The 14320-nt window shown below is 39.2% G+C and overlaps 1 protein-coding gene across 1 annotated transcript in view; it reads right to left on the bottom strand.

The window, feature by feature from the left end:
• Positions 1-262: 262 nt before the first annotated feature.
• emc2 (ER membrane protein complex subunit 2) overlaps positions 263-14320 on the bottom strand; it is a 32534-nt gene continuing 18476 nt past the window's right edge. Inside the window, exons 8-11 of the mRNA XM_008431946.3 lie at positions 10096-10177; positions 9295-9405; positions 5931-6035; positions 263-759 (exon numbers count right to left, since the gene is read on the bottom strand). Of these exons, the coding sequence (XP_008430168.2) occupies positions 673-759; positions 5931-6035; positions 9295-9405; positions 10096-10177 (385 nt within the window). The 3' untranslated portion in view covers positions 263-672. The remainder of the gene's footprint in view (positions 760-5930; positions 6036-9294; positions 9406-10095; positions 10178-14320) is intronic.

The following is a 14320-nucleotide window of genomic DNA, read 5'->3' as shown; positions in this document are numbered from 1 at the left end:
TAACCTTCTGCAAGAGACAGAAGTTCTAGTTTCAGGGTTCCTCCATATTTTCCATTTCAGAATTCCATTATTTTTCTGTTTAAATTTCTTTATATTTCCTGTTTTTTGCTACACTTTGAACATTAGCGCACAAAATACTAACATTGTTGGGTTTTTTATTGGTCTGCAGGTAAACAGCTCAGCTTTTTTTTTTTTTTTTTGCATCCGGACTAACTTTATATCAGCTTTAATTCAGAAATTTACAAAAATTCAGATTCAGATCTGTAGTTTGTTCCACTTTGAAAAAAAAAGTTTATTAGTTTATTTTACAGATATTTGTGAAAACGAGCATACGGGATCATAAATAGCATGTATTGTACAGATAATGTGTTCTGGTCACACTGTATGAATATCAATGTTGATGTAGTACTAAGTGATAACAGTTCAAACCTGCTAGAAACCTGGGTGAATGATCCAACCTGGGTAAACTACCTACAGCATGGTTTACTTAAGTTAGAGTTATTAAGAGCATCCTCCATTTTTTGTTAAAAATCAATTACAGAAAAAATAAATCTAAAGGTGGTAGAAAAAAAAAACACTTGTAGATGAATGAATGGTCAAACTGAAGGGATGTCTGAGCTGCCATGTTGCTCCGACTTAACAGAAGAAAAAGGAAACGTGAAATCAGGAGACCTATGACATGGTGATCTGCATGGACTCCAGCATCTCCTCCACTGTCTTTATGGAGCATTTGTTCTCCTTATTGCCTCGACCAGCCAGCTGTAAAGGAAGGAGAGAGAGAAAAAAAACCCATTACGTATTAGGCTTAAATAATATGAAACCAGACCAGGACTGAAATGATTAATCCAGTAAACCGTGATTAATCGTCGACTAATTTAGTAATTGATTAATTGTTAACTGGAGTACATAGACTTGGAAAAAGGGCATTTGCTGAGAGGACACACAACTCAGAGCAATAATTAAGTCTACTCATTATGTATGAGGCTTAAAATGCAACCAGTTAAGGGCTCAAATGATTAATTGAACAAACCGTGATTAATCATCAACCTATTTAGTAATCGATTGTCAACTGGAGTATACAGACTAAAAAAGGACATTTGTTGAAAGAACAACATCCTCATAGTAGTAATTATGCCAAAGGTGTACAAAAATGTATGTACTTTGCATTTAAAATAGAGAAAAACCTTTGTTTCTAAATCTGTTTAAGTAGCTTTAGCTTCGCCTGCTTCAAATTTTGTAAAAAAAAAAATAAAAAAAAAAGGAGCGGGGGGGGGACTATTAAGAACTTTTTGCTATCCAGTTATTAATCAAAATATTAATAGATTAGTCGACAGTGTTTCTTAAGCTACAGATGCATCCTGTGCTACAAGTGAACAAGCGTACGCTACAGAATTGCTATTATGATGCATACTTTAGGCAATCCTTTTTTTTAAATTTTCTTATTCAAAAAATTATTGAACTATATTATTTGCATCTCTTAGCATATTTCTAATATTGTGTAAAAAGGCTGAAGTAGTGAAATGAAAAATGTAAAAATGCGCCAATTTTTAAAATCCAATTAATCGATTTAATCATCAGAATAATTGATAGAATAATCGATCACTAAAACAGTCATTAGTCACAGCCTTCAACCAGACACTTTAATAAGGCTTCATAGATGGCTCATCCATTGAAAACATCCTAATTCCAGTTTCAGACCTAGAAGCTGAAATAATCAGCAACAAGAATCGTTAGACTTGGTAAATAGGTCGTGCAAAGTAAGAAATCACCTCTAATTAAAGAGTTTTAGTTCAAATGTTGTGCAAGTGCTATTTTTGATCGAAGAGTGCTTGGAGACAGGAGTCTAGTATGAGTCCACTTCCATGGCCTCTGGAGCAGGAGCACATAACATCCCCTGACGCTGATGTCTGTTCCATGTCCAGACTGTTTCACAGGAAGTGCCGCGAATCATAACCACAGCCGTGTACGAGACAACTCAAGCGTACACACCCAGACACACAATCTTTCTACCTAATTTAGTTCTGCAGCGGGCAAGGCAGCCCTTCCAAAATACGTCAAGGAAAGATGACTTCCTTAACTGTAGGCGAGGAGCCAGAAATGGAACAAATTCATCCAATCAAACCTCTTACGCAATCATTCAGGGCAACGTGTTGAGGTAAGGCCGGGCCTACAGGCTGCTGCAACGATGAACGAAATCAGTGACGTCGACTTGTATAATCCATCAACAATACGTTCTGTTGAACAGCTTTCCTACAGAGAGTTCCCTGGTTGCAGCCAGCAACTCTGCCTGGAGTCCAAATTTAAAGCAAACGTCATATAAGACATCAGAATCCTGTGAAAACATAAAAACAGGTTCTAAAAGTTTTCAATGTATGAAGTGATCTGAAGTGCAGACGTACTTCGAGATTTTTGCCAATACACAGGTCTTTGGATGCTTTGTAAGGTTTTGTTCTAAACTGTAAAACTGGGACCATATTAAAAACAATGTTTGTATCAATGAAAATTACATTAGGTAAGACAACTGTGTCTATACTGTGTTTATTTGGTATATTATATAATAAGTGTCTATTTATTTTATGATTAGAGGTGTACAATAAATAGCATTAATAATAAATAAGGACTAAGATATGTTATTTTTTCCCATCGGTCCCATAAGTAAAACTGGGCTGAAAATTATTCCCAATGTTTATTTCCAACTGAAGCAGAGAAGCAATGTCAGAGGTATACAAACGAGTAAACAGACAAAATTTAAAAATGTAAACAGTAAAACAAAAAATGACCATATGTGGTCATTCACTTGTCAAAAGAGTAGGTTTATGCAATATCAGTAAGTTTTGGATATTGGTTATAAAGCCAATGTTATCATCGAATGACAATATCGGCAGAAATGTTGACGTTGGTGCATCACTAAATGTTACATTTTCAATCATGCTGCTCCAGTAGATTTAAATCCTTTAATGGGATGACAGAGAAAGTTCTGGAGTGATGGGAGTTTTCTCCAGCTCTATGGACGGTAAAGTTGTCCTTCATTTGTTGCTGCATAGTGTAAGTGAGCCGTCTTCACTTTTCCCTCACTTACAAGGTTAGTTTTTAAATGGTGAGAATCTCACACTGGCCCATGTCTAATCAATGCCCACTCAATGTATGCCCCTCAACTTCAAGACATGCAGTTAACCAAACTACAACCAACTTCTACATGTTGTCTTTCTGAAGCAGTGTAGAAAAACCCTGCTTACTCTTTTTATTTTCCTTTTCTTCAATAAAAAGCACCACTTTTATTGAATTGACACGTTTATTCATTCCACCTTTGGCATTGCTCAAGAGTCCACAAACAGGAAGTAACTGTAACCTAAACCTAGCCCATACTGTTATTTCCATGCTAAAACTTTTTCCTTTCTTTTTTGCCAAACGTAGACAGGGCAGTTGGCGAAGGTATAAAATTGGCTACGTAATTTCCAACAGTGACTCATTCTTCTAGATTTATTGTGTGTGCGTGTGTGTGTGTATATATATATTTATATGTGTGTGTGTGTGTGTGTTGAGATGGTGTAGCTGCAATGATCAGCGCATTTAATTGCTTTGCTGCCTAATGCACCATTAGCCCAGGCCTCATAGTCAATTATCTCCTCAGCCTGAGGTGAGACCACCACATTAACTTCTGCCCTCCTCTCCAACAGAAGGAGCAGACCAGACAGCTTCACATCTATTTAGAGCATCTGATAATAGAGTCATGAGGCAGTGGGAGCCTGTGGTTCGTGACAGTGGAGCTAATCAGAGAATTTGTTTGGAGAGTCGGGGCACGAGGCCAACCCATGTAGTGCAGCCAAGAACCCCCAGCCCCCCGAAACAAACCCGGCATCTCCAGGTCTTTCAGATGTCAGTACCTCGGTCAGCCGTGACCCCTCGTCGACGTCTCGCGCCCACTTGCCCGACCCCAACCCCAATGCTGAGGTATGACAATCACCAGGTACCGGAGTGTAATAAAACCGGACGACTGACACGAACAACACTTTAAAGGGGCCATCAATCAGCCAGCACAAAGCGCGCAGCAGCCTGCAGCTGTCTGACGGAGGCCCGCGTCTCCGCTACCTTAGAAAGGCTCAGAAGTTATTAAACTGGAGGAAGGACAGAAGGAATGAAGGGCAGAACCTCACACCTTATTATTTAGCCCGTTTCACGTGGGTGGGAGGGGGGTAAAAAAAAAAAAAGGGGGGGGGGGGGTCGGGCGTGCAAGATTGCTGCAAGGCATAATAACATGGTTACGCACAACTACACTGATGTTTACAACTTTTCAGGCTGTTGGGAAAGAACCTCGAGGAAAGTGAAACTTTTTTATATATTGTCACATTGCAACTAGGGGTGTCCTGCTCCAACACTGATATTAGAGATGCAATTAGAGAACCAAATACGTCAAAGTATTTTATTGGGATTATATGCAAGAAACTAATACAGACCATTGCATACCTGGGCTGTCTTATATATAAAATGAATACATTACCACTAAATGTGCATTTTTCTGTCTCTGTGTTGCTGCTTGTTTACTAATGCTCTGGTAAACCTTTGAGGGTTATTTATGCTTTGAGTTTACATACATTTAATATACCTTTGACTAACAACCAACCGTAGCTACTGGATTGTATTTACAGATATGAATGATGGATACTTTTGCAAAACACTAAAAAGGAGGAATGTGATGGTAGTTTAGTGAATAAGAAATCTAATTGTTTCATGTGAAATCAAAAGAGAAAGTCACTCAGCCACTAAAACCCTTTAATAGTCCTTTTAAACACACCAATCTAATGTATTCGTTGTTGTTTTTATCTAAATGTTTGTGCACAAAATGAATGCTCTAGTTTAAAGTCATCTTTCTTAATAATAAACAAACATTAGAAACACGCCAGGCTGTTTGGTTCCAAGCAGCCGACATCACTGAACCCAGATGTGCTCCGTCTCTGTGGGCACAGCTTCTCCCAAACACACAAGACAGTAAAGAAAATATTTAAGCAGGGAAACATGTGTTGAACTACTGGTTATGCTACTGACCAACTCCTCTGAACACTTTCAGATGGGCTCCTCTAAATTAGGTTTGCTTTACCAAGACCTTTGCTTTTGGTCGCAGATATAGAAAACGAGATAAAATGGACAGACTAAAGAATGCTTTAAAAACGCTAAGGCAAACTTATGAACTCAAAACATTTTCTAAAGCAAAAAAGTTAAATCAAAAGGCTTTTTGCCACCTTGGATGAAATTCAAGACCTAAATGACTATAAATTCAGGGGACGGTTGCATTACAATCAAGCACAGCAAAAATGGTGACATTTTCTGGGGTCTGTTGGTAGTTAAAACTGTTGAAGAATATGTGGACACCCTGAAATATTACAACAGACTGTAAAACACAAAGAACATCAGACTGACATTGTGATGACTATTTTCTGTATTGCTTCACCTGTTTTTGACTTTTTCAGTCAAAGATAACTTTGCGTCTTGTGGTGTAAGTCTGAAATTCTTCACAGTTCAATGTAATTATTAGCCGAGATCAGATTATGGCTATATAAGAAGCTCATTCCTGAAGATAACATGTTTCTTTGAAGACGCTACAACCTTAACTTAATACAAAAAGAGTAAATGTGCCCAGACGGGGTGAAAGCCACAAGGGTTGGTATAACAACCTTGCAAATGAAAGCCAGGGAAGCAGACTCTGGCAGTGAATTTCTTTCCAATTTTATGCAAATAAAGAGGTTTACAGAATGACTAGATGTGCGCAAATATCTAATGAAAGTTAAAATACAACAGATGAAGCCGTTTTTTGTTTTTTTTTTCAATTGGTGTGTGGGGGACTGAAGAGTCATGTGGAAAACACGGCTTTCAGTAGCTGATAAAGCAGCTGAGTACGACGAATGCATTGTCCGAGTAGATCTCGATCCTCTCACCTTGTAGGCTCGATTTATCTGAGCAGCAGCCCAAGCCGCATATTTGATATTGTCCTTCTTCACCTTGGCACTGACTTTGGGACTGGCAGCGATGTGACTTGCAGACTGCGAGAAAAACAGAAAACGGGGAGGAAGACGTGAAGGAGAGAACAGGGGAAGAAGTGTTCTACTATCAAAACTTGGTGAAACGGCAATAAAAAAAAATAAAATAAAAAGTAATTGAGATGAATGTGCAACCACTCTTACCATCCACCACTCCACTAGTCATTGTGGCAGAATGAAGAGAAAAAACAGACCTTGGCCTGATGACACAGGGGGAATCATTTATGGGGAGGAAAAAGTGAGTGCTTTTAATGCTTCATACGCAAATTGTCACTTAACGGGGTCTAATTTCTCCAACACCATTGATTCTCTGTGATGAAAGGACTTGTATGTAAAAAAGAAAAGGAAAAAAACCCACCTATTGCACCGTGAGTAGAGTGCCTTGTGAATCACAGTCTGTGCCTGCCTCGACAGCTCCCCTCTGAACCACAAATCCCATGTCTTTCCCATGTTCCTGCCATCATCTCCACACAGCAAACCCCAGAAGACTTAGCCGGCCCGCACTTCAAAGCTCTCTCTTCCACTGTGCTGAAACCTTAACTACATACCAATCAACCTGGCCCTGTTGTTTTGAGGAAAAAAATTGGTTTGGCTTCTGTATTTTTCTTTTTCTTTTTTTTTTAGTATGCCTTTTCTTTGTTTCTATTTTTCAACTCAATAGAAACCTCAGTTTGGATGATGTCAACCCTGACAGGCTACCCCTGAATAACAGCACGCTCCATTATGGAGGGGAATCCCCGTGCATGTGTTGTCAGTAACTCGACCGCAAGCCAACTGTGGTCAGTGCTACCAAGTCCACTGTCACACTGACTCACAGGGTTTGGGATGGTGAAAGTTTTCTGCCCTCTCACTGAACTGCCTGCACCTGTCAAGACTGACAAAAAAGTGACAATTACAATTTCCAAAAGGGGAAAAAAACCACTCAGACAAACAAATTTCTATATCAGATGTGAATATTTCCTGAGAAATGGGCTAAGATGCCTGGAATCATCCAATTTTATGATATTTTTTTAGTTGATCAGGAAAATAAAAAGCATAGCTAGGGACTAAAAATTTATTTTAATAGCCAGAACAGCTGGCTATTAAGTTTATTATTATAATAATATTAAGTGGATATTATTCAAGTACTGCATTTTGCACATTTTCCTAATAATGCGTAGCCCTACTAATAACACTTTTCATTAGAGAAGTCATCACTGAGTGAAGAATGCTTGGACAGCGACACTATATTGCAAAAGTATTAATTTGTCCGTCTAAACATAAACATCTTTACGTGACATTCCCATTCTTAATCCCTACGGTTTAAAACATCTGCCTGCTCTTTATTGTAATAGTTTAAACTGTGAAGGTCTTCCACAAGCTCCAGGGACGTGTTTATGGGAATTTAGACCTTTGTTTTTCCTGAAGTGCATAAGTGAGGTCAAACACTAATGTTGGATGACAAGGCATAGCTAGCAGTCTCCACTTAAATCCATCCCAAAGGTCATTGATTCTTCCACACCAAACTTGGCCCTTCATGTCTTCATTGACTGGTTTGTGGACATTGGCAACAGGCCACGGTTAAGAGTCCCCAACCTGTTTCCACAAAATCATCGCCATGAAACTGGACAAAACGTCTTGGTTTGCTGATGCATTGAGCTCCTTTCACTGCATCAATGGGTTTTACCCCAACTCCTGCTTGTCAATCAATGGATTATGTTGGGTGATGCCAGTAGCTTTCCCCTAATGTACACCATTGTAATACACCTACAACTGAAGGGGACCCGGGTTGGTTGTGTGGGTCGCATACCTGCTCCCTGAAGGGAAACCTAACCTGGAAGGTCTCGACCCACTTTACTTGAGCTAATCTGAAGGCCACAAGAAGTTTGGAAGTCTGTAGCCATCGACTCTGCCGGTAGCAACTTCTCCACACTATGTGGCTTTGCATTCTTGCTCTGTGATTTGACATACCTTCATGGATTACTGGCCGTTGTTCCTAGTCGCTTCCACTTTGTTATATTTTCACTATCAATCAATCAAATTTTATTTGTATAGCACATTTTAGCAGCAAAGCATTTCAAGGTGCTTTACATGATAAAAGAAAAAATTAAAACAGCATGTGACATTAAATAAACAATAAGAAAGAGAAAGAGATTTTGAAAGAAAAAAAAAAGATAAAAACATACTTTTGTTATGGAATTTAAACGCCTGTCGTTGCTGGACTCCGCCGTCCGTTTAACACGGGTATTATCCAGGCCCCGTCGCCTAACAGGACAAGGTCTCCAACCTTGCAGCACCAGGCTCTGTCCACCGAATTTTTGAGCTAGGACTTCGCCGTCCTACCTACTAGCGATTGATTAGTTTTATTGGATTTATTGGACAGGTGCCATCCTATCAGACTACCGTGTTGGAATTAACTGACCCCAGGAGGGCAACCAGTTTTTGATAGATGTTTTAGAAGCAAACTATGCTTAGACGCTTTAATATTAGCTGGTAATCTGGCCAAACACCACATTTGGCCAGTCAGACTTTTACAGAACACCGACTACTGCATTGCTGTACATCTTTAACCTGAACAGCCTAAGGGCAACACAGACAAATGTCTTGAAATAGAACCTGTCCTGCTTGTGGACTTGCTGCCACCACCTCTGTGAGGCTTGACAAGGTGTTGACCGCTCTGTGGTGTTTAGACTGCAGGAAAACTCCCAGTGGAGAAAGGTGAAAACACTAGAGTTTCCTTCTTCAATCTGAAACCTTTATTCTTGGCATTGCTTTGTTTGTGTTTTTATGTCACGTCTCTCCTACGTGTATTTTACTGGCCATAGCTGACAACATCCTGTTTAAACAAATGCATAGATGGAAGGCAGTTTCAACCCGGGCCGCAATCAAATCAGCACTGATTGGATAATTTGCCATTGACAAAATACCTGCTGAGGTCAGACCGTTCTCGCTGATATTTTTTTTCTACTACTTGTCTCTACTTTATCTAAATAGAACATGAAGCATTGCTAATACATGCTTTTGGTTAAATAAAGCCCTGCAAAGGGGGAGACTTTTCCAGCAGTTCAACGTCTGAGTCAGCAGCGAGATGACCTGTCTGAGAGCCCCTTCTGTTTTCCCCCCACAAAAACACACACACACTCGGTCTTGCTTAACTCTCACTGTGGCCAACCTTAACCTTGACAAACCGCAGGGTTGCTAAAATGGTCCTGCTGTTCTTCCCCCCACCCCCACTTTCTCTCTCCTTGTGTTGCTTCTTTCTTTAAAGCAAGGCAGTACTCACCATGTACAGGCCAAACAAGGCCCTCATGTTCCGGTTGTTTAACCTCAGTGCCTGGGCAAAATATTTTCTGGCCAGCTCCAGGTTTTCCATGCCCCCCTGTGTGTACTTCACCTGTGAGAGAAGGCATTAAAGCAAAGCTTTTGCTAAAGGGCAACTTCAGCAATGACAGCATGACATCTAAACAAGCAAGACATGACCACCTTGAGTAAACACATCTGCTTTAATGAGTCTACAGTATGTTCCCAATGACATTGAGTGGTCCTGCCCTTTAAAAGAGAAATCATTCGGGTTTCTTATTTATATCACAGATGCCCTTAAGAGGGCAGATTTTGAAATGAGGTTGTGTTAAAAGTTGTAAGCAGTTACTATCGTACTTGCAGTGACTCTCTTGGTATCTTTATTTAGCATACGTCCAGGTTAGTTTGACTGAAGCCAAGAGGAGCGATGACCAAAGCAGCAAAATTAACCCCTGCTCCAAACGGATTAGACCAACAAGATAAAGACAGCAAAAAGACCCATAAAACGGCATTTACATAAAAATGTGACCTTTTAGACAGAGTCGTGTTAAGATGGTGGAAGATCATTTTAGCTTCGGCCCCTGACAGAGAATAGCCGCTAGCTTAAGGCTCTGAAACTAAATCTGGATTTAAACTAAATGAAAACGCCAACAGCATAGGATATTTACTGTTTATAACATAACCTCACTTAAAAAAAAAATAGTAATAATCTTTCCTTTCTTATTAAAAGAGGGATCTCAGCATTAACTCCGCAGCCTGCCCTCAAGGTTCATGATGAACTCACCTCCGCATACTGTTCACAGTACAAGTGATTGTGAGGATTGGTCATCATCAGCTCTTCCAGACAAAACGCAGCTTTTCCATAGCTGTGGAAATGACGAGGCAAACAGTAAGTCAATAGATACAGCTCAGGATGAGTCATCCGTTAGCTTGCCCACCAACCTTGAAATGCATTTTGAAACTCACCAATAAGTTTCAGGATTTAAATCTTAGCCATCACACGAGATTTTAATCTGTTTCCCAGTAACTGACATACAACATATTTACAGGATCAGGGCAGAGGGTACTCAGGCTCTTCCTTTCCATGCCATCTACTGTGATGATTTCTCGCTCTCCCTTGAGGACACTGGGCACGACTCTTAGAAGCGCATTTAGTTTTTGTACTTCTCTACCTTCCTCAGTTCAGCACCACAGGTAAAGCAGAAACACTAATAGGCATATGACAGCGCTTCTTAGCAACACGCAGCCAATCTGTTGTTCTCACACTAATCTACAGCAGTTTCCGCTCTTAAAACAAAGTTTTCCTTTTCCAAAAACCATCAGGATAATTGAGAAATGGACTGAAAATCCTGCTGTTGATCCAAGTCAGTTGGTTTTCAATTTGATTAGAGCTGACCAATGACATAACTCTGATGTGGATACTGTTACTGGAGAAATAAGACTGAAAATTTGCTTCTTTTTTTTCCAGGGTTAGTGAGGTGTTTAAAAATGTTTCATAAAGAAGTTAGAAGCAGCACAGAAATATGAGAAGTGGAAACTCTTTCAGGAGAGCAACACTTTCTACAAAAACAAGGAAGATTTAACAGCACAGCAAAGGTGTTCCATTTTATTCCATTGAGTTTTAAAGCTTAAAATCAGGATCTATATTCTCTAGACTTTATAGAAAATGCTGTTTTGGTAATGCTAGCCTAGGTAACTTAAATGGCAACCCTGTAATCAATTTTTATTTTATTTAAAAGAATATGAATACCCTGTTTAAGTAATTTCTCTTTCAAACAAGAAAAAAAAAACATAAAAAAACCTGCAGGGGGCATAATTATTTCTACTACACTGATGCCTCAACCTTAGTTGATGTCAAGTAGTAGCAGGATTTCTGCAGGCTGCACAAACTCAAATTTAAGGCCTTTTTAAGACTGTTGTCGAAGGAATTTAAGACAAATATAAACAGAAATGCAGGAATGTCATCCAGCCTAGTGGTGATACATTTCCACATGCCTATGATGGATGCCAAAAAGCTAGCTAGCTAGCAAGGGTATGTTAGCAGTGAGATACCGCTATCCTTAACCGCCTAAAGTCACCCAACGCAATTAAGATGTCTGCATGCAACTTGGTAAGACGGATATGGCAACTAACAGAAATATATCAACTTGAGTGCTTTAAAGACTGAAAATGTTTGCATTTACAATCTGTCTGCTTTCTTTCATATTTTTTCTTCTACATTTAGATTTTGGAAGAGGCTTAATGAGGAAAAAACTATTGCAAAATTTCTTGCAAATATTTCTGAAGTAACACCACAAACATTTTTATTTTGATTGCAAAAAACAATCAAAATCTTGGATGGACTGTCAAATAATAATAATAATAATAATAATAATAATAATATTAAATGATTAAATAAACAAGAATAAAAATGTTTATGCAGCAAGCAATGCAGGCAAGCAACTATGTGAAAGAAAAAAAGGCGCCTTTATATGCAGGGATTAACCCAGAAATTAAGTCAAACTGCAATATACTCAATAGTTTTTGTTTACACATTTTTTGAATTAGACTTCTCTTCACATGACTTCAAACTTGTAATATCTTCCATCAAATATCTTCCACTGTGTCACTGTGAGATTAGCAGAATAGCCAGGGAAGGAAGGTTTGGGACACAGAAAGAAATAAACATGGGGAAGGAGTTGAGTGGAAGGGGGAGATCAGAGGGCTTGAAGGGTTGAGGGGCTGCTTACAATTACCACTTCCTTTCCATAAAGACTTTCAGATGTGCTTGTGCAGAGGCCGCAGCTTGCATCAGAGCTCACCCCGTCAGCCATCAAGCTGAATCTTGTACCGCATCCAGAACCCTAACCCCCATGTACTCGCCGTCTAAACTCCACCATTACCAAGCTGCAACCCTAACGCGAGTTCCTGAACTAACTCCTAACCAGGGCTGCCTTAGGGAAGGTTGTAGCCGCTATGATGTGTGAGGCTGCAGGACTTGTTTTTGTTTCCTTTGGAGGCTAAGAAAACCACCAGCAAATGCTCCCCTCTGTATTTAACGCCACACTCTCACAGTGTAGGAGACAGAAATTGATTTAGATTTGGCGAAATGCAGTTGGGGGTGGGGGGACCAATTTTGGGTTATGAGTAAGGCTGCGACTAACGATTATTAGTAGTAATTGTTATCAGATAAACAAATTGGCATATTCTGCAATTTCTCATTTAACCATGTAAGCCTTTTTTATACATTAGAAATATATTAAAAGATACTAAAAACAATTCAGTTCCTTTAAAAAGAAATATGTAAACATTTTTTTTTACCTAGAATCCCATAACATAGTATTCCTTTAAGTGAACATTTGGTGATTTGTAGATTAATTAACCAATTATTGCATCAACTGATAAATAATTGGGTAGGAAAAGCTGCTTAATGGCAGAGTTTGGTGTTTCCCTCTAGAAAAACCTTTTTTTTTTTTTTTTACAAAATTTCAACTATGACACTTTAGGAGTTCTGTGTAGAACATATTTACAAAAGCTTTTTTTGTTTCTTGTATGAAATATGTATATTTTTTTAATATAGTTTAACGATTACTTTAGGCAAGTACTCAACTAATTACTAAATTAGTTGACAAGTATTTCAATATTCGATTAATCACAATTTATCTGATTAATCATTCCAGTTATGAGCCTAATATTTTATATCACATTCAAAACCAGAACATAGGATTAATACTTGCAAAAAGCAAAACATCATTGAAATATTAACAACTTGGTGATTCTTATTTAGATGGCGTGTTTGTGTTTGTGATGCAACGCTTTCAGCAGCAATGCAAACACACATCACTTTGCTTATTATTAGCTCCCAGGGAGTTGGACATTGAGGGGAGGACAGTTTTTTTTCTCTCTCGCACAATTCAACAACAACCCGTGTTTTCTCTCGCAGGCGGCTCGGGGAGGCAGGACGAGCAACACCACCTTCTCCTGGGAATTTCACAGCAAGTGTTCTCCTGCTCAATCCATCTAGGAAAACCCTGGTGATAATGCCCGGCCGGCCGGAAGAGGAGGAGGACGGGAAACAGGGAGTTTGTAACCCAAAATAAAGAAAAGAATGAAAAGAAATTGACACGCCTGTAGATAAGGCTCTGTGGGAGTGAATGGTGTGATATTAGAAGTGTTGGGATTAGCCGGGAGATAATGGTCTCACCCTTGGATTTCCTCTGGCCGCTACAGCCATCAAGCCTCCCAGACAAAGGCACCAAATATCCAATAAGTAGCTGTCTGACGGCGTAACACATTCCTGCTGCCACTACCTTTGTACCGGAGCAACCACAGAGACAAGTGTCTACACAAATGGCTGCAGAAAAGACTTAATGAAACAGCAGACACTGCTCCACTAACCCCTGAACCTTCAAACAAGCTCAGATATAACAAATCTGGCAAAAATAATTTCATGTTTGTTTTGGGGCTTTTTTTTAAACAAGGCTTTGGTTTGTCCGGAAATTCATCTTGACCACATGCATATATTCACCAGTGGGAGGCCAGAGAGTGTTGAGGGGCTTAAGACTGAAATCCTATCAAACTCCTCTTATGTGACAAACATGGACAAAACTCTATTCAGATCCCTGGCTGAGATAGGCATCTCAGACCGTTATGTTGTGGCTATCCAGCAGCTCTCAAGAGATCAAGCTGTCAGACTGATGCAAAGCTATTTAAAATACCAAATACTTATTGTTTAAGTAACAAGTATATTTTGCTGGGGGAAAAAAGTAATTTAGTAGAATAAGATAACTATTTTATACACTGACATTTCTTTAGTGTGTTAGAATCTTCCAAAGTGCCTTTTATTTTATTGAACCCTGGGATCTTATATCATTTTCTTTTGGTTTAAAATAAATACAGTAGTTGTCCTGAGGGTAAAGCAGAAATAGCTCACAGACTGTTAATGATGCCTTACATCACCCATCTGGAGAAAATGCCCTGCTTGTATGGTCTATTATATGAAATGGGTTGTAATTGTACAGGTTAGTAAT

Source organism: Poecilia reticulata, chromosome 16, assembly GCF_904066995.2.
Source record: "Poecilia reticulata chromosome 16, P_reticulata-male-v2, whole genome shotgun sequence".
NCBI lineage: Eukaryota > Metazoa > Chordata > Actinopteri > Cyprinodontiformes > Poeciliidae > Poecilia > Poecilia reticulata.
Note: the sequence above shows the minus strand (reverse complement) of the source record. Positions and strands in the feature narration are given on the sequence as shown.